The sequence below is a fragment of the Syzygium oleosum genome, unplaced genomic scaffold (assembly GCF_021117445.2).
Source record: "Syzygium oleosum isolate NSW1041296 unplaced genomic scaffold, Sole_v2.1 Sole_v2.12, whole genome shotgun sequence".
NCBI classification, from domain to species: Eukaryota; Viridiplantae; Streptophyta; class Magnoliopsida; order Myrtales; family Myrtaceae; genus Syzygium; species Syzygium oleosum.
The window spans coordinates 3,653,859-3,678,878 of NW_026607496.1; the positions used below are offsets into that span (position 1 = coordinate 3,653,859).

The window sequence follows — 25,020 nt, forward strand, 5'->3', positions numbered from 1 at the left end:
GATGGTGCATGGTCGATTTCTTGTTCTCGATGTGCGCTACGCTTAATTGCAGCTAGCTCTACATAGTACCCAAGTTTCTTTTAGCACAAGTTGCATTTATCACTACTCATTAGGAAAATTTGTTGAATTCCTAAAAATACGACTAACCATATTGACTTTGATGGAGATATTATCCAAATTTATTATGATGGAGAGATCGAGTTGTGATATATAACTTTCCCCCATCAGATTTTCGGGGGCTGATTCTGATTTTACGTATATGTGTGTGCATTTCCATTGAATATTAGTTGGATCATTCCCAAAATGAAGAAAAAGAAGAATAAGAAAACCCCAAGTACAGGGGCCGTAAGAACATTTAACCCTAATGCATTTCTACCATGATGATAAGCATGAAAGCGATCTTCCTCCTACCAAGAAGAGAGATCTCTCTCTCATTGAAAATGTTAGGTATTATTTATTATCTCATGGTCATGTGCAATGGATCTATGCTTTCATGTTGGAATCGGAACTGGGGACACAAGACAAGAGTCGATCGAAACACAATAATGAGGAGCCCCATGCATTCGGGTTCGCAGATGATTGCAAAGAGCCAATAATTCTCTCTCATTCGTGTGGATTCATGTCTTTTGAGAATGTATATCCTAAGTACACAAGCGCCTCCTGGTTGGATCCAACTGTTGGCATTCTTAAATGCTGGCTTTATTGACCTGCAATATGATGTGATTGATATATATACACGTAGCAACTACGCACATTCTTTGTTTTTGAATTATTAGTATATTAATATGCACTTGTGAGTATGTATTAAGGATAAATCCCGCACACAGGAAATTTGACAAGGAGTTTTTGTATTAAAATCACGATGTCTTGGTTCATATTAACCTTGGGAGGCACTCCCTAATACTTTGTGTTGAGTTATATACTATGCTCGTGAATAGGGTGGTTAATGTGTATTTTTGGGAGTGGTTGAAAGCAGAAGGTTCGACAGACCTGTGTTTCCCTCTCTGGACTTGGGACGGTTTGGCCCGTCGCCTATTGTCATTTTTTTTAGCAGCATATGTTAATGCACTTGACCATGGTGCATAAAAGCATTCTAGTCGTGCGTATTTCGATATTCTAACACCTTGTACTGTGAGAGGAACTTGCACCATCCTTACGTAAATTGATTGCGGCGGGTAAACCTCTCTTATGAGATATCAGGAGCGCCCCGACCCTCGCACTGAATATGTACTAACGAAAAATGCGAGGGAGGATTTGAACTTATTAGCCAAAGGTGGAATCGAAGCAGCACTCCCATGCACCCATCTCAATTCGTGGTGTAAAGAGAGGAGGTTGAGGATTGAATGGCAAACATTGTTTGGTTTCGCTTGAAGAATCAAAGTTCTCCAAGTTAAGGAAGGGCTCCACTAACATCCAACTCATTAGCTGTATATTTTAAAGATGTCCAAGTTAAGGGAAGGCTCCACCAATATACAACTCATGAGCTACTATATTCAATTTTTCGGAGGGACCATTGCATATTTAAGCTGAGAATTTGAACAGAAATAGTGCATAATTATAAAAGTCGAACTCAACCGGAAAAAATAATTTAATTATATCATTGGTACTGATTAACGGGGAAATTGTCCAATCAGTCTTAAACCTATCTTACGGATGTCAATTCAGTATAAAACTTTTTAATGTTGCAAACTTAATCATAAACCTTTGTACGAAATTTCAATGTAGTCATTTCGATCAATTTTCATTGAAAATCGCTGACTTGACAATGTGCCATATAGGATGGCCAGCGATGACTGGACTACCAGATCAGCAATTTCCGATGAAAATTGATCAAATGGACTACATTGAAATTTCGCGGAAAAGTTTAGGACTAAATTGGCAACATAAAAATATGTAGAGCTGAACCGATATCCATACAATAGATGTGAGACTGATTGAGTAAATTTCCCACTAAGTAACATGTATTAGTTTGGGGTCATCACTAAACTTTATCTAAAAGCAAAACACCGCAAAAGAACAAACTATGCGTTAATCTTTAAGAGGATGAGTGAGCCGCTTCATGATTTTTATATAGCAAGAAAAAGATGTGGTCATCGTCTTCATGTGCGCGTTTTGTGGTCCTCCACAAGTTCCAAATATGTGCATCCAACTTGTGCAAAAGATTGTTTGTAATTAGTGAAGAATTTCTTGGAATAACATTACAATGAGCAGATGCGTGATTACTATAAGCTGACACTTAAGATCACGACCATGTGGTGCTTAAACCCCTTTGATTAGTTCACTACTCACCTAAGCTTAGCCTTTCCCTAATCACTCGATCACTCGCTCACTTGTACCCTCGAATTGTGGAGAGAGAGAGAAAGAGAGAGAGAGAGAGAGAGAGGTAGGTGTTTGAGAGAGAATGCTCTATTGCTCTTCAAATGGTGCATGTTAAAAACGAGGCAATGGCATTTTTATATAAGCATGCGCTCCTCAAATTACAACCGTAGATTTTCGCTCGATTTGATGGTAGAGATACAATCTTTGCACCTATCAATTACTCTCATTTAATGTAAGAATGCTCTAGAATATGTATATCGTTACCATAATTTTTTTAAGAACACTTTACAATACTCAAGAAAAACCCTAAAATCCAGGAGTTTCAAGACCATCCCAGTTATCTCAGCTACCTTCGGCCTTTTGTGCCTTGAGAACCTCCGGTGAATAACACGTGTTACTCTTGTTCTTCACCAATCTCACTAACGATTGCAAAATTACATGTTAATGGAACATCTTTACCAAATGATATAACGGACGATTATTCTGGACGATAAGTATTATGATTCGGCTTGGCCATTAAAAGCTGCCAAAGGTTTTATGGAATATGTATATTTTAAATGTAATTCGTTAAATTTTATCCTATTTTACATGAATCTTCTTCTTTTGAACAAAATGAAGGCGGGATTCTTAGTTCATAATATAATATTAACATAAAATAAAGGGACTCGATAACAGTTTGAAAATTCATAATTATCGTTGGTATATGATATAGGGCAATGTTGTATCTAATCATCAATATTCTTATAATATACCTTACAGGAAGAGCTATGGTAAATGTTATAATTGCTAATTTGTGCTGATCTTCTTTTTAGGCAAACATAATTGATGGTATGAATAAGGCAAACTCAAATATTAATTGGAAGAAAAATGTAAATGTAAGGAAGTAGGAAAATGATCAATCCCCTACATATTAGAGTCATATATATCCCTTTTAGAGATAATTCTTATGGAAGAACTTGTTATATTGGATTAATATTTGATAGGGTAATAATATGTATTGAATTTTGTAAACTCGAGACTAGCACAAGGCAAAAACTATATGCGTACTTGCGTGGTGATGGTAGAGAAAATAACACTTGTCCTGAAATGCGGTAATTGTATGAATAATTTTGTCTTATTTAGTTATAAAATTGCTCGGCATTGTTATAAATAGAATGTATTGTTTTTTGGTCTGGTTCTATCATATTTATATTTCTATTTTGTAAGCTACTTTGTGTGTAATGTGTTGTGCGTAAGTTTCGAAACCCTGCTCTATCACTCACGCGTCCCTACCACCAGTCCCCCAAAAAGGTGGGGAATTGAATTCGCCACCTCTCTAGGGCAACCTGCTGTAGGGATAAGCGGTTCCAGGTTCCTTACAGGTTCCACCCGAAACTTACAAGTTGGACATAGGTTCATCAATTTTTAGAACCAGGAACCTACCCTACATACCCTGGAACCTAAAATCTATCCTGTCACAAGTTCTAAGGTTGATTTCATGGTCTACCCAGGTTCTACCTTGTAGTGAAGTATCATCTCTAATGACCACAATTTGCTGTTACAATCTACTGATCACAATTTATATCTAAACACACGAAGAATATAAAGCACTAACAATATAAAAGTCTCAATCATTGATATTGTCGGAGATGGAAGCTCAGACTAGTGATTCCAAATTACACATTCATTATCAAACGTCATGGAATACTACAGGATTACATGAAGACATAAAATAAGAAAAATACAAAGGCTTGTTCCGGGTTTTAGATTCCAGGTTGCTGAACATAAAACCTGAAATTTATCCTGCATACCTTGGAATTTGGAATCAGATCGGTTCTCATAACTTGGAACTTAAAAGCTACCTCACATACCCTTGGACTTGGAACTAGACCGGTTCCCACCATTCTAATTCTCGATTTTACCCTGAAATCATACTCAATCCTAATCCTCAGTGATTTATAAATAGAAGGTCCTTAAATTGGGAAAAATGTTATGATTTCACATATCATATAAAGAATTTCATAAATCTTTTTCTTTTTCCCATTTTTTTCCGTGTACACATTTCTTATACATTTCTCATAGCTTGGACGAGTGTCTTAAAGAGGTCAAATCGACATCGGATGGGATGGAGACACAGATGTCGGAATTAATTTAATTTGACAATTGATGTATCACCTATTGGAAATGGGAGGGGGAAGGGATCGCGAATCGCGTGCCGACCTTTTCGAAGTTCAATGTCGTGTCAATGGCTGGCAGCTAGCTGTGATTCGTGCTAATCCTAATGCGTCCGGAACTGGAGGGGGCACTTCGGGAAATTCACGTGCTGCCCCCCCCGCACGCTGAAAGCGGCCCCGTTGGTTTGGACAGCCTTCCGTCCGACGCTGCTGTCCAGAAAAACAAGACAAAAAAGAAAGAATAAAACGAGTCAAAGCAGTCAAAGATGCTGCCAGGCTGGCGGCACGCAAGCCGCCAGCACCACGAATTTTCCGCAAATGACGATACCCTCCTTCATCCATTTCTTTGTGGCTCAAAGAGTTCAAGTGCAACTTTTAGGCGCACCCGAAGCATGTGGCGCATCAGGTCGATTGGGTTTATTTGGAGCCCCATACGGATTTCACATGATCTAATGATTTGCATAGAGTGAGTCGACTGTTCTAAGTGTAAGACAATAATGTCTCGGAGTTCTGAATGTACAATATCGATTGTCGATCTTCTTCACATTCTTTTCGATGGATTCCTTCCGGTAGAATTAGTCGCACAAATATTACGAAACAGAGAGTAGAAGCAAAAAAGAAAAATTGAGACACAAGATTTTATCCTGATTCATCATTAAATTAGAGCTACATCCTGTAGAGAATTCGATTATAATTAGCACATTCTACCTTTCTATTATAATTTCCAATTGCAAGAGAAATGGATTGTATATATACTCAATAGCTATCCATAGAACCAAGTCCAAATTACCAATAAAATACTAGCCTAAACTATAAAAGCACTTCGGCATCGTGGGAGCGCTGCCCTCAATGAACCCTGCCAAGACAGCCCTTCTTAGTCTCTAGCATGCTCGCCGAGAAGTAGGATCTTTGTACCTTCCTGTCAATGAGGAGTATGAATCACATCCTAATATCTTCACGTCATCATGTTATGAAAATAGAGCACAATTTACAATTGAATGAAATTGCCTATGGCATTGCTATAGACGCCCGAAAAGTAATATATTCTCACTTTCTTCACTAATTCACCTCTATAGGTACCGATCGAAGAGTCCCCATAGGGTGGCCCGAGCATGATATCATTGGCACTTGGTGACGTGGAACTTTGAACCTGCCCCTTAACAGATTCATCACCAATCTTTACTTTTGAGGTTTATCAACAAGCAATCAAATGATAACTAAAGAACTAGGCCATGATGCATTTGTCAATGTTCCTTTGCTCATATTAGTAGAGAAGAGTAGGAAGTGTCGGCTAGCATGAAGACCTCCTTAGCCATTTTCATAGGAGTTCTATACTCGCCATCATTGTTGCTATTCGTTATGGGTTGTTTTGAGGAGGACTCAATGCCGTCTCAATACCAAAGTTGTGCGATAGCGCATTCTTGCCAATTTTATACATTTTTTTTTTATGTTAGAAGAGGGTGGGAAAGGGTGACCAGAATTGGCCATTCCTTGAACGTTGCGCCAGTCATTGCTAGTTTGAGCGCACCCAACTTCAACAATTGTCGAGTTAAATACCTCACTATCAAGGTCTTCAATATTTCGGAAAATCTTCCAATTCAGCTTATTCCATTTAGGAAACCAAGTATTCTAGTTGACTTGCCTACCTGGTCGTTGTTTGATTAAGTTGAGGTTGGCGATTGCATTTGTCTAATTTCATTGTCTAGCTCTCTCTCCTTGGTATTGCTAGTTTTGTACTTAGCAATTCTCTGCCTAACCCTTCGAAAGTGGGTTGGAAAATCTGAGCGTGATTAAACCTACAAATCAATCAACTGATCCAATTTGAGTCTTTCCACGTGATAAACCTCAACAGAAAACTAAATAATATCTACGACAAGTAATTTAGTAACATAACTACTTAACTGCTCATTTCATTTAAGACATGAGATGAAAATCGTTTCAATTTCTTCAGTTTCTTCAATCATTGACTAAGATAAGAACTCAAGTTTTATTCAAATTAATCACTTTGACTAACTGTCTTTACGTACCTTGTAAGTCAAAAAGCAGTCGATCCAAGATTGAATTGTGCAGTACCAATTAATGGGAGAGTATTTACTTGCATAAATATCATTATTTTTTTTTGTTTGGCAATAACTCAGGATTTAATCTTATAAATATGATAAATATTTCGCCCGTAAATTACACATTGATAATATTGAATCAGTTTATATCATGAATAACAATATTATAATACACTTAACACACCTCAGAAGAATTAGAATTTTTTAAGCTTGAGAGATGACCGAAAGATTTGAAACTGTGACCGAGATAACTCCAAAACACACGGGAGTAAGTTTAACCATCTAAGCAAACACCTAGATTATAAGTGACCTTTTTTTTAACCTTTTATTATCGTTTAATACATTTTGACTCACGCGATTTGACTTTTAGTTAAACGGGAAGTACTTGAAACCTTTCAAATCATACAGATATTGACAAGTGAATTAGTATATAACGTTTTTCATAGTTTTATTAAATTTCAATAATATTGTAAGTTTTGGTGAAAAAGTCAGTAACTTTTCACTTAAAATAGGCAAAATAAGCTAGGCCTTATTGCCTTTCCATTTATGAGCAAAATAAAGTATGGGTTATTGTTGCGACCTAAATTTCTCAGGCTAATGAATTATTAAGACTAAACCTAACTCGGGCCCTCCCAAATCCTACCGATTCGTGACTTAGGGTTTAAGTTTTTTTTAACATGCAAAAGTTTTCATGCTTAGAGTCGCCATTAATCTATTTGTGGTAGGTCGATTAGAAACCTAAATAAAACATAGGGAGATATGTTTTATTCCTACGAACCAGAGATTCTAAGCTCGGGGACTTGATTATGCTAGATTTAGTCTAACGCCCTTTCGGTACCTTTTTTTTTCAAAAAATGTTTATGCAGGCTGTCTGGATCTATTTTATTACTTAATTATTAACATGTGAGGTGTTCATGTGGGTGCGCAAACCACCAATTTAACACCCAAGAAAGCAATAAATAGATTGCAAGATTAGGAGAATGACGTACCTTAATGCAACGCAAGCATCTACATTGTTAGTAGAAAATCATACAGATAATCCTAATATGATTTCTAATTAACAAAGCAAGGCACTCAAGGTGGTCTTTAGGGTTTGCGCTTTATTAAAATGCAAACTAACCTATATGCAATGACATGCAAAAATGACATGCGATTAATGCAACCTAGCATGCGAACTATATGTCATGCGTTGACGTGATCTAATTCTAGTGACGGACAAATGATTTATTTTTGGTATTTTTCCAATGAAATTCGAAATTAAAAGTTACTCAAATTAAGAATGCAATCTATCCCAATCTATCCTCTTAAAGTAACTCATTCTTTTGGGATTTTCATGAAAATTCGAAATCTTAAAATAACCTAAATAATCTATTAGGATTAGAATAACACCTAATTTAAACTAGAAAATAAATTATTCAAGTCCTAATTTAAATTAAATAATTATCCTATCGTCTAGATACATTTAGGGTTCCCTAAACATGCAAAACTTCTAATTTAAATCCTAACTAACATATTTTTGGATTTTCTTTATTTAAAAAAAAACAATCAAACAAAGATAACAACCGCACTCAAACAATCCACGCAATCTGCAAGATTCTTCTTATCAAATTTGGATTAGGAAAAAAAATCAAACTAACGGTCATATCTATAGGGTTATAGATATCGACGGAAAGTTGATTGTTCGAATTTGGAAAGCGAATAAAATCTATTATCGTATCCAAGAGATTATGGATAAGATGACGATTTTCCGTATCACCGCGTATCGTACCTTAGGAATAAGGTCGGATAGTCGTCCAGATACGTTGCCAAAATTCCTAATTTTGAGTATTTTAGAAATTTGCGGATATTGCGTGCATTATCCCTAAGATCTAGCAATCCACCAAATATTCACTGAATATTTAAAACACCTAAACTAGGAATTTAAAATATTCTAAAAAAACATTGGATATCGATCGTACCTAATTTGACGGATATTTCCAAATTTGAACTCGGATCGAACTCGGGCTTGCGGATCACGGGACGGATCAACTGACGGTGGGTGCGACAGTGGTGATGTGGTGGCGCTCCAGTCAATCTGCAAAACAGAAATACGGGCCGCGACGGTGTAGGGACTCCACGACCAGGAAAGCGACAGGGAACACCGGGATTGATCGAGGATGGTGTCGGGTGGTAAAGGGAGGACCGTTCGCGGGAGTTGCTAGTCTCAGCGTTGTCACGGTGGCTTGGACTTGCGAATGGAACTTGATGATGGAGAGCGACAGATGCGTTCTTGATTTGCAGTTGTCACGTTGCTCACTCAAACTGAAATCTCCAATTGCCACCTTTTTCGTTGCCTTTTCTTCTTTGGAATTCCCTGCTTCAGATTACGTGGCCATGAATTTCTTTGACTTCATGCTCCTGACCTTGGCCAACAGATGGTGATAATGGAACAAAATCCACCCCTTGGACTCACGGCCTTCAACCTTCAGCTTGGATAAATCAGTTTCCCGATGATGCTTGCTGGTTGGAGACACGAGCGATCGGACTGGACGTAGCGGCGAGAGGTGGGCGTCGGACTCAGGAACGGCAGCAAATCAGAGAGGTCACAGGCAGCGGCGTTGGGCGCAGAGGTGGTGATCGTCGCGGTGGTGGCTCGCGGGATTGGCGACGATGAGGAGTGGTGAAGATGGTGCGGTCGCGAGGAGGCGCAACAATGGGGCGGGCACGTGCACGAGCGACTCTCTCTCTTACTCTTGTTCTTGCTCACGTGTCTCTCGTGCTCTCAAGAATTGTGTTCTGGAAATAGTTATGAGAGCCCCCTTGATTGAGGGGTATAATCACATGTTTATATCGCAACCCTAAGTTAATTGGCCGGGCTTCCTAGTCCTAATGGGCTTAGGCTTAAGCTTTTATCCTTTAATTTTTATTTAATTCCAAATGGGCCGAATTAATTTGGGCTTTTCTCTAATTAAGCTTGATGGGCTGATTTAAGCTCAAATTAAGACAACCAAGGCCTTTTAGACTTGTGATTTTCGGCCCCCGTCTTCCGAGCGAGACGAGCTTTGTTCGGTACTCGAGCTTGATTTATGCGATGGATTTTCAACTTACTCACTACCGCCGGTCCGATGTTGAATGCAATTAAACTATATGATCCTAAATTATATGCTATGCGATTTTGATATTTTTGTTTAGGGGTTAAAATTTAATCCCTAATTTTCTATGCAATTAATCGCTAAATGATTAGTCAAAATTTAGGTGTCAACAGTTATGATATGCTTACAAATCAACTTGCTTGAATAGAGATATAGAAACAGAAAAAATAAATCCATATCGGTCTAATGGTTAAGGTACAGACTTTTATGTGTACATTAAATGCATGATATAAGTTTGATTATGTATGCACCAAGTGCAAACAAGTTTATATTTGAGCTACCTGTCTGGACTTTCTCGCATGTTGCAAGCTAGCTCATCCATTATATGGCAATGAAGTTAACTTCTATTAGAGCTAGCTTCCTATTCATCATCTATACTATGGTGATTTTCCAAGTGGCATCCCCGACTTTGATGAAGTTTCTAGTCATGGCGAAAATGACTAATGACCAAACGGAGAGGTCAAGCGACCTTTTGTCATTGCCGCTCGGAAACAATTCTCCTAATAAAGCCAAGACTTACTGACAACATTTGAAAACCTTCCAAGCCATTCATCTAGCTAGCACGCATCTTCTTGGATTGGAGGAAAGCGAAACACTTGACACTTGTCATGAATGTTATCATCATAAAGGTCAATTTGTTGTCAATTTCTTGGATGAGAATCCAAAGAATAACAAATCTAAGAAATCCATCCACTAACTTTTTGTTAATGTCAACTTTCCATAAATACCCACATGATTATCACCATCATTGTCTTAGCTCTACATTCAGTAAAATTTTTGAATAAAGAGTGAACAAACTTAATTGTCAACGAAGGAGGGTTGGGCATTCGTTGGCTCCTTGACTGCAATCGTGCAGCCTTACTCAAACACATTTGGAACATTTTCCCAGACAAGGAATCGCTTTGGTGTAAATGGATTCATTCCATTTTTCTGAAGAACAAGAATTTCTGGGTCATACCTAAGCCAACTATTTGCTCTTGGGCTTGGAAAAAACTTCTTGACCTCCGCCAAGATTTCCAGCTTCACTTCTTTTGGCGCCTTGGCAATGGAGCTGACACGTCCTTTTGGTTTGATCATTGGCACATTAGGGGCCCTCTTTATAAACTTTTCTCTGACAGGGACATTTACCGATCAGGAATCCCAAGAAAATCCTCTGTGAGAGATTTCTACTCCTCGGTATGGCATCAATCCCCGGTTTTGGATGCGCTCCACTCCTGGCCACTTGGTTTATCCCTAGATGAGGATGGAAATGACCATCTATCTTGGCAGGGACATCCCTCAGGTATTTTTTCCTCATCCAGGGCTTGGGAATTAATTAGAAACAAGGGTCAGGTAGTCACCTGGAGCTCATTCATCTGGGATTCTTCCATTCCAGCCAGATATAGTTTTCTATTGTGGCTTACCGCGCTCAATAGGCTTCCCACGCAGGTACTTTTATTGAGCTATCAAAGGATTGCGGAAGGGGTTTGTGCCTTTTTGTCATTGTAGGCCATACTCCATTGACCACTTATTTTTTGGCTGTAACCTCACGGGCTCCCTTGCCCTCTTTTGGGCATCCAAGTGCGGCCTCTCCTGGCGCAATAGACCGTGGCAAGCCAATCTCCGATGGGCCATCCGTTTTATTGGGGGCAACACCTTTCACCATAGCATCGCTCGATTTTCCTTCAGTGCACTTTGTCACATCATTTGGTCGGAAAGGAACCACATCCTCTTCAGGAACAAGAATTTCTTCTTGCCGGCCATTCGTAATCACCTTGTAAAGGTCACAAGAGATAGAGGGCTATCCTTTAAGCCCGTGGAAGACACTCCTTGCAACCGGAGAACCCAAAACAACTGGGGCATCTCAGCAACAATCTTTGAGTGATCTTCCTTTTTAGATTGTGTATTGCTCTTGTTTTCCCTTAGCCATTGTTTAGGCTATCCTTTGCTCCACTTCGATCGCGTTTAGCTTTGAATAGTCGCACACCTTTTACCCGTTGGAACACCATTGGTGTCCCATTGGGTACGAGGTTTTTGTGTACGGCTAACCCCCCTTTGTAAGTGGTGCGTTAAAAAGTTAATATACATCTTACCTTACCAAAAAAAAAAAAAACTTAATTGTCAACGAGATATGGATTGGAATGTTCTCTTTGCACTCTCCTCGAGTTTGGGAGCATGCAAAATCGTCGAGTTTAATCCGGACAAAAAGAGGAACATCCCATTTCGCTTTCTCTCTCACTAAGCAGCCTAAAGTGGTGAGTAGATACCTGAAGAATAAAGGAATATACAAACTATTATATTACCTCTATCTATACGTGGCCACTTAGGAAAGAACAGAACGAGAAATTGACTGGTGACCAACCTTTTTGAGTGGAATAATTCTTATATGTCGAGAATGCATGTGAATCTGATGTATTACAGTCTTTGATTTTGATGGATCCTACGTGATATAAGAGCTAAGGAGTGTTAGAATATTGAACAACGTTTTCATCAAACAACTTGAACTTGTAAAATAGTTAAAAGTGATCCCACGAAATTTTATATGGTAACAAAACATGAGGTCTTGAGTTGAAATATTCCAAACCCATCATCTGATCTTCTTATTGAGTATTTCCACGCTTAATCCGAGCCAAAGTCCAACTTACACGTGAGGGAAAATTGAACCATGCATTCATTTTTAAAACGGTTGACAGCAGTTTCACAAATATTTACAAGGTGCACTGGACTCATATGCACCCCATGCACTCAATAATGTTCCTTTGAATTGTCCGAAGATTATGCATCAAACATGTTTGGATGGATTACCCACATCACAAAACAGCATAATGTTTTGACTTCTCACGCCTCACCAAAGTGTAAACGATTTTATTTTATAGTTACCCACGTAAATTTTGGCTCACTCCTAGTTTGTTGAAATTAATGAGTTACTTTATGAATTCGGGGCACCAATCGAAGGTGAATTTTCTGTCCACAAGGAAGACAACTAAGGTGCGACCGGATAGATCAATCCTGCAAGGGGTAGAATTGTCATTTTCCGGAGAAACGTTTGATTATGGTTTTTAGGATTCATCTGGTTCCGGTACAATCCCCATCGATTGTCCCCAGAAGAGCATTGAATTTAGAGTTGTATTATCGGGGCCGCCCTGAGCTCTTGCTTGGCATCAAGTGTAGCACAAAGGACATCCCCATCTTGGGAGCAAGAAATGACCGTCTGATCTTCCACGTCATCACCACCACGAATCACCACCGTTGATCTCTGACTGATCAGCAGAATGGGTCCCAATCTCCTCTTCCTATCCCAATTGCATACTATATATAGGTTCACACCGCTAGGCCTATAGTGCAATACCAAGACAAACGCTCCCAAGCAAGAAAACAAGCCACATTCCATACAAAATCCATCCCACTGTCCTTGTAGCTTGTAGGCCATTCCCTATCGCATTACATTCCTTCATTCATAACCCAAAATGGCGACCAATGACATTGAACCTACCTCGCCGGAATCCGGCAAAAACAAAGCTACCGTAGAGGCCCTTTACGCTGCATTGGCTCTCGGCGACTCCGACAAGGTGGCCAAGCTCCTGGCCAGCGATCTCGAATGGTGGTTCCACGGGCCGCCTGGCTGCCAGCACATGATGCGGGTGCTCACAGGGGAATCGGACTACTCGGCGTTTACATTCCATCCACGTAGCATAACAGCTATAGGCGACGACTGTGTGATCGCGGAGGGGTGGGAAGGGGCGCAGGCATATTGGGTCCATGCTTGGACGCTGAAGAACGGGCTGATCATGCAGTTCAGGGAGTATTTCAACACATGGCTGACCGTGAGAGAGGTGTCGTCGCCGAGGTGGGAGGTGGCGCGGACGAGTCATACGCTGTGGCAGAGCCAGCCGAGGGACCGCTTCAACCGGTCGTTGCCAGCACTTTTGCTCGCAATATGAGGAGGGTTGTGCATGCATCCAGGTGGTTGGGAATGAAAATTTGGGGCTGGTGCGTGTGTCCGTACGTTCAATATATGTTTGATAAGAAAATCAAGACCGCCCATGTCAAAGTTGAAGGAAAGTGGAAAGAGTTGTAGTCAATGAAGTGTCAATTATGTGAATGTTAAAATCATACATGTGTCGGACTATGAATCTTCGTCTGAAGGAAACATCCTACAGGGCTCACAAGTAAACAAAATGATGGAAATTACTCGAAGGACCACCATTGGCCGATCGATTAATTTCAATCTTATGGATAAGCTTTCAAATCGTACGAAGGAGAGTTTGTCTAGGGTTTCGTTTTGATTTCCATGATCAGGCTACAATTAGCGTAGGTCTTTACGCAGCACGACTAGCAAGAACCTGCACATGCAAAAACGTTGTTTAATTGCCATCCGCTGCTAGAAAGACATGTCTGTTTCCTCTTATGTGGGATAAAGAATCATTCGTCCTCTTATTTTATCTCAAGACTCGATCCATGTCTCCTAGTCTCTTACATGCGATGATTAAATATACCTGTTGAAATCAAAACGACATTGGTCCCAATGACGAAATCCCATGTACGTAACGGAGAAAATGTCTCAAGAAATTCATAGACCAGGGTGCAAAAAGAGCATAGCTAGCGAGTTCACGGGTTTCTTGCGGGTAGCGACCTTCGATCTGATGTCATGACCTCAACCGTAATTGCAATAGTGAGTGGCAATGCAACGGCAAGCCGCAATGAAGGACACTATCAACGCATACTCTCGATAACAGCATTATACATGAGAATATGAATAGAATTGTAGTTCAATGCCAAATGATTTGGCGTCGTCCTATACAAAATGGACCTTTTCCTCGTGGAGAAAGTAATTTGTAAACAAATTTACTATAAAGTTGGTCCTCTCAATCAGTGAGACTGGTCACGGGGGACAGACATCGAGTGACCTCCGAAAATGTTGCAGAAGCAAAATTCTAAAGAACAGGGGTTGCCTGACTGAGTGAACTCTCTTTACAAGAAGGAAACAAAGGTATTATTTTTTCATAATAATTTTGAATCCCTCAGATAAAAAATATTTTCCTGTTGTAAACGAGAGCGGTCCTATGAGATCCACGGTTTTAACAAGATGGCTACTCCAGATCTCAGGCACGAGACAAGCTGATGTGACTGCCTTAGCCAACAAAGAGACAGTAACCAGTCTAGAATATAAAGCCAAAATGAGGAATATTACAAGAAAATCTTGAGCAAATTTCTATTACATAAAAAGTATCGGATGAAATCCAGATTATTTATTACAATAGGATATGAATGGCGTTTTTGAAACCCTAGATGAAGAAGCTAGAAGCCCATGCTGGGTTGCTGGATGGGGGTGCAAGAAGAGAGCATAGTAATGTGGGCACTTTGGATTTTGCTGCGCGAGAATCCACGCATTGCCGTTTTGCCCCGATTCCCTTGGAGACAATGGATCGACAGTCTCATAGGGATCTTCTGTGTGCTTCTCTCTGAGTTCTGACACACGAGCATATCCATGTCTTGGAACAACGCACCGGACGCTCTCTAAGGTATGATTCACCAAGAAGGTGGCCAAGGTGATCCAAGCCTAGCGTCGTGACACTTTCAAGAATTTTGGGTTCTTATGTGCACCCTTGAACACTATGTCGAGTCTTCTGTGATTTATGGGGTAGTTCGGGCCATTGGGGAGACGGAATCTCCGGCGTTAGATTGAACGGAAAGGTACGGTTGTTATTCGAGGAGCTCGTGCATATGTAGGAGTTCCCTCCTCTTTCATTGGCATCATCCAACTCAAGTTGTTGCGAGAGACTATCGCATAAGTACAACGTGACATGAGAGCATGGCTTTATCATGCAATTAGCAAAATTGAGCGCGATGTGCATCCGATGCTTAGGAGAACAATTTTCTCCCGTGCACGAGAAAGTGGTAGTTGATGTTTCGTATATTATTATTCTCTTGACAAAAACAAAAATAGGAATATTTGCACTGAAAGTTTTAAAATTTGTCACGAAAGTGCAATGGAATCCTAAAACTTACAAAAAGCGTAATGAAGTCATAAAACTTGTCAAATTGGTACAATCAAGTCTTTCTATTAACTCCGTCCAATTTGGCTAACAAAAAATGCTGACATAGTTTTTTTATTGTTTTCTCTCTCTCACGTGGCGCTGCCGTGGCTAAAACAAAAAGGATAAGGCTAAAATTACGTCGTTTTGATCTAAATATGATTTTTTAATATAAATATTATTTAATTACGTTTAAAAATAATTTAAATTTGAAAAAAAAAGGAGGAAGGAACTCAAAATGGCGATAGGCCCTCACCGCCACCATGGTGGGGGATGGCTAGCCATGGGTCGACAAGGGTCGTTAGGCCCCAGCCACTGGCCAGCAACCCTCGCCGACCGTAGGCCTAGATCAGGCAAGGTCGCCGACCACAGGCCCAGATCAGGCAAGGGTCAGCAAGGGTCGCCGGCTATCACCCATCCTCGTCAGCCGTCCCGGCAATGGCTGTAGCCCTCCCCACCTGTTTTCACCCTTCTCTCTTTTTTATTTATTTATTTAAATTTAGCTTATGTTTAAAATTTAATTTGAATAAATTATATTAAAAATCATATTTGTACGAAAACAACATCGTTTTAGCTTTATGTTTTATGATATAGTCACGTCATCGCGACGTAGGAGAGAGAAAACTTAAAAAAAAGCCACATCAACATTTTTCGTTAGCCAAATTTGACAGAATTAACCATAAGGACTTAATTGTACTAATTTGATAAGTTTTATAACTTGATTGCACTTTTTGTAAGTTGTAGGACTAAATTGCACTTTCATTACAATTTTCAGGACTTCTAGTGTACATATCCAAAAAAAAAACAAGTAGAAGGCTACGTGATCATAAAGACACAAGCAAAAATGAACCCATATGATAGAGAGGGTACATTGTAATAACCTTTATAATTCATGTAATCGCACGAGGTGCTATGCATATTATAAAAATAACATTTCATTTGAAAAATGTTCCAAATGGAAAAGTCCCGTAAGGCTGGAGATACTTCCCTGGCTGGAGTGGTCTCCCATGCCCAAAAACTGAAAAATCTGTACTCCTTTTAGAATGGTGGGCTTAGCCCAAATTGGTAAGTCCGCCCCGGTCCCTGCATCCACTTTTTCCTCTTTTCAGCAAAGGAAATATTGTGCATGGCGCGCACTCATGATAAGTCGTACATCTGTGTAATTTAAGATTTAAGACATGATTAAGTTTCTCATCTTCTTCTATAACTTTTCCGAAAAAGGATTTAAAACCGCCTCTCTTTAGGAATTTTGAAATTCCAAAAAATCCTAGTCTTGATTTTGCCAAAGCCTTAGAGGATAGGAGAAGGCTCCTCAAAGGAAAAACAGTTTTGATTCCTAAAAATCTCATAATTTTGGATACTCCTTTAATACAAAATCTGAGTGTCAAAGACACTCCTGACCGCATTGAATCCTCCAACCAAGTCAATCTTTTAGATAAATCCGATACTGAATCCCTTCCTGAGGTAAATCGTATCACATGGAGGGATTCTCAAAAGTTATATTATTCCCGTGCTACTCCACCTGATATTCTCACAGAAGAAACCTTTTCTAAAGTTCAGAACAAATATTCTTCTGATGCTATCTATGAATGGAATATAGATGGTGTTTCTGAACAAAACCTTATAAATATTCTGACTCAAATGGTCATGCTTGCTAATACTTATAAGACCATCCCTGATACTTCCGATCATTCTGTTGCATATCTTTTAATAGCCGGATTTACAGGCCAGCTCAAAGGATGGTGGGATAACTACCTGAATGATGAGCAAAGGTCTCAAATTTTAAATGCCTTTAAACTCGACCCTTTTGGTCAAAATATTCTTGATGAAGATGATCAACCTATCCAAGCTGCTGTTAATACTTTGATATTCTCTATATCCCAACATTTTCTAGGAGATTCTTCTCATATTCTAGATAAAAATCAAGATCTTTTATCCAATATGAAATGTAGATCTTTAGGAGAATTCCGAGAATATAAAGAAATATTTTTGCAAAGAGTTTTCCAAAGAACAGACTGCAATCAGTCTTTTTGGAAAGAAAAATTTCTTGCTGGTTTACCAAAGCTCATAGGAGAACAAGTTCGTGGTAAGATAAGAGAAGAATATGGAAATCAAATTCCATATGACCTTCTTTCTTATGGTGAACTAACCTCTTATATTTATAAAATAGGAACACAATTGTGCACCAATATCCGTCTCCAAAAACAAATCAAGAAAGAACAAAAACTTTCCAAAAAAGGTTTAGGAGATTTTTGTGCCCAATATGATCCTTCTTTTGAATCTTTTGAAAGATCCAAATGTTCAGGAAAATGCCCTTCTAAACAAAAAGATAAAAAGAAGTTTTATAAGAAGCCTTATAAACCTTATAAAAAGAAGTTTGATAAAAAGTTTTCTAAGAAAAAAGAAAATGATGATTTTAATAAAACCAAAAAACCCAAAAGGGATTTTAAAAATATCACTTGCTATAACTGTGGCAAGAAAGGCCACACCTCTCGATTTTGCAAAATCAGCAAAAAGGTTAATGAGTTAGATTTAGATGAAGAAACTATTAATCAACTCAATCAATTAATGATTGAAACCGATAGTAGTTCTTCTGATGAATCTAGTTTTGAAAAAGGTTTGCAAATTTGCGATTTAGAAACCTCTTCATCGTCAAGTTCAGATAGTGAAGATGAAGAAGCCACCAGTTTTGAAATAAATGTTTTGACAAAAGAAGAAGAAATTCTTCTACAAACTTTTGATGAAATTTCTGACCCTGAAACAAAGATTAAATATTTGAATAAATTTCAAAATCCCAAATCAGTTTCTAAACCCACTTTTCAAACTGATAGTCCTTACAATATTTCAACCATTCTTGGTAAAACCAAAAAAGCAAATTTTAAACCCATTTCCATAAGTGACCTAACTCAAGAGATCAATAAACAAAAACAAGAAATTCAGGATCTCAAGGCCACTCTGTTAATTATGCAAAAAAACATATTGGATATTAAAATGAAAAATTTAAGAGGAAAACAGAAAGAAGAAGATTTTGAAGAAAATGCCCCTCAACCTCCTTCTTCTTCTGATACAAACTTCCTTTTGATGCTTTCTGAAATTACCACCAGAAAGTGGATTATCAATATTTCTATCAGAATCCAAAATGAAATTATTTTGGAAACTTCAGCCCTTTTTGATACTGGTGCAGACCTTAATTGTATAAAGGAAGGTCTCATACCAACCAAATATTTTGAGAAAACTTCCCAGTCTCTCAAATCAGCATCCGGGGATAGACTAATGATTAATTACAAAATTCCTGAAGCCGAGATTGTGAAAGACCAAATTTCTTTCAAAACTCCCTTTTTACTTGTTAAAAATATCAAACAAAATGTTATTTTGGGGTCACCTTTCATCAATTTACTTCAGCCTTTTAAAGTTTCTGAAAAAGGAATTGAAACTGAAACTTTGGGCAAGAGAATTTGCTTTGATTTCATTTCAAAACCCCAAACCAGAAATTTGAATACTCTTCAAGAACATTCCATTTCTGAGATAAATTGCATAATTCAAGATTGTTGACACCTATTTTTAATTTGCCCAAAATTAATTGCACAAAATTTAGGAGTTAATTTTATTTAATTCCTAAAACAAAAATATTTCTATTTAAATGCATTGCATATAGAAATTATGTACATTTGCACTAATAGAGTCTATTATAGAGTTTAATTTAAAAAAAAAAAAAATCGAGTCGGGCCGGGTCGGAGCTGGGCCGACCCGGCCCATTTCTTTTTCCATTTTTCCTTTTTTCCCCCGGGCCCAGGCCCTTTTTCCTTTTCTTTTTTTCCCTTCACGCGGGCCCGGCCCGCTTTCCTTTTCTTCTTCTTTCCCCCCACGCCGCTGCTGGGCCTGGCCCGGCCCAGCCTTCTTCCTTCCTTCCTTCCCCCTGCGCCGGTCGCTCTCTCCTCCCCTGTTCTCCCCTGTGCGCGACCGAAGCGTGACGCACGGCGGCGCCGCTCCTCATCGTCGTCATCCGGTCAGAGGAGGCCCAGGCGGGCACGCCATAGGGACTGGCCATTAAGGCTAGTCCCGTCTTCCCCATCTCCCAGGCTCTCTCTCCCTCTCTGCACCCTCTCTGCACCGGCCCCCCCATCTGCTCTGCTCTGCACCGGCCTGCCATGGCCGCGAAAGTCGCGGGGCAGGTAGGCCGGTGCAGGCCATCGTCACGCCGACGTGGCCGGGCCCAGATTTGTCGTCGTTGGCTATGAAAGACAGAAAGAGAGAGAGAGAGGGGGTCGGCCATTTTTAGAAAAAATTCAGAGAGAGCGTGAGAGCGTGAGCCGGGAGAGACAGGAAGCCTCCGGCAGCCACCGCGCCTCAGCCATCCATCCCCGTCGCCGAGCCGACGGCGGCGACACAGAGAGAGAGAGAGTGGGTCGGCGATTTTCAGAGAAAAACAGAGTGAGAGAGAGAAATCGAGAGAGACCGAGAGAGAATAGAGAGTGAAACAGAGAAGAAAGAGGGAGCCGAGAGTCCGCCGGAGCTAAAGAAGAACCCAGCGGCGGTCGTCGACGCCGCCGGACTCCGCGGAAGCCGCCCGGACGCGCCGTCGACCGGTGAGCCCCCCTCGGCCGCGAAGCTCCCCTGTTTTCCCCTGATTTTTGGCTCGGTTTGGCCGGGACTCACGCCGGCCGTTTCGCGCGAATCCCGGCCCATACCGTCGTCGGTCCCGACTCCTAGTCACCGTCGGAGGTGAACCCAAGCCGCTGGAGTCGACCGAATCGCCGGAGGAGGTCGGAATCCCCCGTTTTTCCGCGCGCCCGCCAGGCGTTCGACGAAATGCCTCAACCACGCCGGTTTTTGTTTCATCACCGACCGGCGAACGGTGGTCCGACGGCGGCTCAGGTGAGTGGCACAGCCCACAGGCGGTCCTAGTCGGGCGACTTGGGGGCGGCGCTGGCCTGGGTCAGCCGGCGGACGGCCAATTTTGGCCTCGCCGGCGCCCCCCTCCCCGCGGGTCTGTTTGTTCGGGTCGGATTCGACCCGAATCAACAGATCCGACTCGGGTCAACGCCCGGGTCGGATCCGTTGACTCGGGTCGGTTCCGACCGATCCGGGTCAACGCCCGGGTCGGATCCGTTGACCCGGGTCGGATCCGACCCGGTTAATATTATATTTTTATTTTATTTTATTTAAAAAAATTTTAAAAAAAAATTTTAAAAATTTTTTTAAAAAAAAAATTACTTTTTTTGTATTATTATTTTTTTCTTTTTCTTTTCGAAAAAAAAAAGATTAAAATTTTTTTTTTTTAAAATTGTATGTTATATCTAAGTTTTTAATTTATTGCTGTATTATTATGCATATTATTGTCTTATTTAAATTAGACAAGCCTGAATATTGCGCGGTAATATTTTGCATGTTATTTTTATTATCGCTGTATTATTATGCATGTTTTTAATACAATTGCATGAGTGTTGTGTTTTTGAATGTCATCTGACTTAGTTAAGGTTAGAACCTTAGGCTGCATGAATTGTTGTGTTCCTGACTGCTGATCATTCCTGATTATGCACTCGCTTGATCACCTCACATGTTAGGAGAAAGGTCCTAAAATCAATCCAAATTGCCTGACAAATGTTTTCAGAAACGAACAGGGTAAAATGGTACCGAAAGGGCATTAGCTATCCAACTAGTGTAACCAAGTCCCCGAACTCATTTAATCTCTGGTTCGTAGGAATAGGGTGATTCTCCCATCACCCTATTTGGGTTTCTAATCGACCCACCCCAAATCGATTAGTGACGACTCCTTGATATAAACCACTTGCATGTTAAACACTTAAACCCTAAGTCGTGATATGGTATGGGCTTGGGAGAGCCCGAGTTAAGTCTCGAACCTAGACTTAGCACGTACCAGGCGAGCCTCCCTTTTTTTGCATGTTGTTTCAAAAGGGCTCGGGAGTTCGGTCGCGACAAAGATAAAGAAACTCATCTTCAATTTCTTAAAGAAGACCTTGAATACAAAAGGATTGACAAAAATCTCTCTGAAGCAAACCTTCAGAAAAAGATTTCCAATCTTGATAATCAAATCAAAAATTCCATATGTTCTAATATTCCCAATGCTTTCTGATCTCGTAAATGTCACATAGTTGATTTACCTTATGAACCAGGATTTTCGGAAAAGGATATTCCTACTAAAGCTAGACCTTCTCAAATGAATCACGAAGTTCTAAATTTCTGCCAAAAAGAAATACAGGAACTTCTTGAGAAGAAGCTTATTAGGAAAAGCCAGTCTCCTTGGAGTTGCTCTGCTTTCTATGTCAACAAAAATGCTGAATTAGAAAGAGGAGTTCCACGATTGGTTATTAATTACAAACCTTTGAATACAGCTTTAAAATGGATAAGATATCCGATTCCTAACAAAAAGGATCTTTTGAATAGACTTCATGATGCAAAAATCTTTTCAAAATTTGATATGAAATCAGGCTTCTGGCAAATCCAGATTAGCGAAAAGGATAGGTATAAAACAGCTTTTACTGTTCCTTTTGACCAATATGAATGGAATGTCATGCCTTTTGGATTGAAAAATGCCCCTTCTGAGTTTCAAAGAATAATGAATGATATTTTTAATCATTGTTCTGATTATATTATTGTTTATATTGATGATGTTTTAATATTTTCTGCATCCATAGAAAAACACTTTAAACACATCAATCATTTTATCAATATTGTTAAGAAAAATGGTTTAGTAGTTTCACCTACTAAAATATCCCTTTTTAAAACAAAGATTCGTTTTCTAGGACATTATATCCATCAAGGAACCATCATTCCCATTGAAAGATCAATAATATTTTCTGAAAAGTTTCCTGATGAAATCAGAGATAAAAATCAATTTCAAAGATTTCTAGGAAGTTTGAATTATATTATTGATTTCTTCCCTCGCATCAATATAATTTGTAAACCACTTCATCAGAGGCTCTAAAAAGATCCTCCACCATGGACTCAAGTTCATACTGATATTGTAAAGCAGATCAAGCGGACTGTCAAGGAAATTCCTTGTTTACATCTTGCTGATCCTTTTGCTTTCAAAATTGTTGAAATTGATGCTTCTGATATTGAATATGGAGGAATCCTTAAGCAATCCAAGGACAACAAAGAACAAATTGTTCAGTTTGTCTCCAAACACTGGAATGATTGCCAAAAGAATTACTCTACCATTAAGAAAGAAATTCTTGCTATTGTACTTTCTATTTCTAAATTTCAAGGAGATCTTTTAAATCAAAAATTCCTTTTACGCATTGATTGCAAATCTGCAAAAGATGTTTTGCAAAAGGATGTTCAAAATATTGCTTCCAAACAGATTTTTTCCAGATGGCAAGCCATTTTATCTTTTTTTGATTTTGATATAGAATTCATAAACGGTTCTTCAAATTCTCTCTCAGACTTTCTCACAAGAGAATTTTTACAGGGAAAATGCCTCCCAAACCACCAAACAAACCCACAAGGAGAGACAAAGGAAAACAAGTTGCAGATCGTCTTCCGAAAAGAAAACCCCAGGCATGACTAATCTCAAAACCTGGCTCCAGGCTGCTCAGCAACCATTAAATATTACTACCATTTCTAGCCAGGTCAAAAAGGAACCTGTTCCTCTTACAGGAAATCCTTCTGATAAGTTCTCCCAATTTGATATAACATACATCTTTGTTGCTCTTTTCTTTTTGTTGCAATTTCCAGGATTTTTTCCTATATTCTTTTCTAATAAACGTAAAAGGACAGATTAAATTGTTTTCTTCCATTTATTGATTTCCTTCTATAATATTTTACTCTCTAATTATAATCCCCAGATCCTTGGATACTTATGGTATCATAAACATCAGATTAAATGTTGGGATTTAAAATAGTTTCTCATCTTCTTCTATAACTTTTCCGAAAAAGGATTTAAAACCGCCTCTCTTTAGGAATTTTGGAATTTCAAAATTCCTAAAGAGAGGCGGTTTTAAATCCTTTTTCGGAAAAGTTATAGAAGAAGATGAGAAACTATTTTGAGTAAGATTCTCAATTCGATCAAGCTGCTTTCCTATGGTATGCAGATGTTGATTAGAAAAGTTATTTTGTTCAACAATCTTTTTGATTCCTATACCATCTATTTCTGAGGCAGTTTTGAAAGGGGAAGCAATAATTTCTATTTCGCGATGATCAATTTTGATTTTTCTAAGGGGAGGATGATTAGACTCGATGATATGGCCATCGTCTAATTTCCATTTATAAAATTGATCCAAAACAAAAATTTGTTTTTCTTTTAGAAATACCTTTTCAAACCAATCAAAGAAGAATACTTCGACTTCATGTTGATACATGTAATCATAATATTCCTTTTTGATTTCAAGTGCTTGTTTTTTAAAATTAGCAAAGAACCATTCTCTGATATGTTTATTTTCAAAGGAATTGAATTCTTTATTCAAAATGATTCTGTCAGGTTCAAAGGCTATTTCCAAAACATTGATTTCAGGATCCTCCATTTCGGAAGGAGTTGGGTCAGGGAAATCGGGAGTATTTTGATAAACTGGCCTGGAAATTCCTGACCTGTTATCTATACCACTGATGTTTGGAAGAGGAGCACTAGCAGATGCTTCCTCAGCATTATTCAAAGGTATATTCAAAGGAATATTAGGAATAGTATCTACTGACCTTCGAGAAGAAGTAGAATGCCAAGAAGGAATTGATCTAATGTCGCAAGACCTTCTAGGAATATCTATAGATCTTCTTGGAAAATTGAATAGTTACTCTTCCTTCAGGGTGTATAATGATATTGGTAGGATCAGAATTTTGAATGATTGGCTGGGCAATTCGATTTTCTAATTCCCATTTATCAGGAAGGGTTATTTGAATCCAAGGAATGGTCCTAGGAATAGTAACATTCGCTTTAGAAATATCAGTTTGTAAAAGAAGGGTTTCTCTATTGGAATTCAATTTAAAAGCTTTGCTTCCAAAAGCAGAATTCATTACCTTGTAATAAACTCTGTAAATAAGAGCTATGGGAATAGAACCTTCAGCTATGGAATAATTATGGTTTTTTATTTGAAGAGTGAGAGATTTTAAAATATTTTTGTCTTTGAGAGAGACTGTAAGACCAAGATGACTATCAAAATGAATTGGACCGCTGCAAAGACTGGTCTCGACAGCACCAAGAATAGATTCTTCATATTTTAAAAGTCTAGCATCTCTTAAAACAAGGAGTAAGGAAGTATCTAATCCTTCTTTGGTAAGGGGGCTTTGCACCGACCTGTACCAATCCTATGTGCATGTAATTCCATTTCTGGGAATGCTTTTTTATAGAATCCTTATTCAAAAGTTGTATTGAAGCAAAGGAGTTAGAAAG

General features: G+C 39.1%; 1 protein-coding gene across 1 annotated transcript; it reads left to right on the plus strand.

The window, feature by feature from the left end:
• Positions 1-12,991: 12,991 nt before the first annotated feature.
• LOC115685165 (senescence associated gene 20-like) lies at positions 12,992-14,084 on the plus strand. Its single transcript, XM_030610180.2, has one exon. The coding sequence runs from the start codon at positions 13,110-13,112 to the stop codon at positions 13,581-13,583; it is 474 nt and encodes a 157-aa protein (XP_030466040.1). The 5' UTR covers positions 12,992-13,109; the 3' UTR covers positions 13,584-14,084.
• Positions 14,085-25,020: the final 10,936 nt, after the last annotated feature.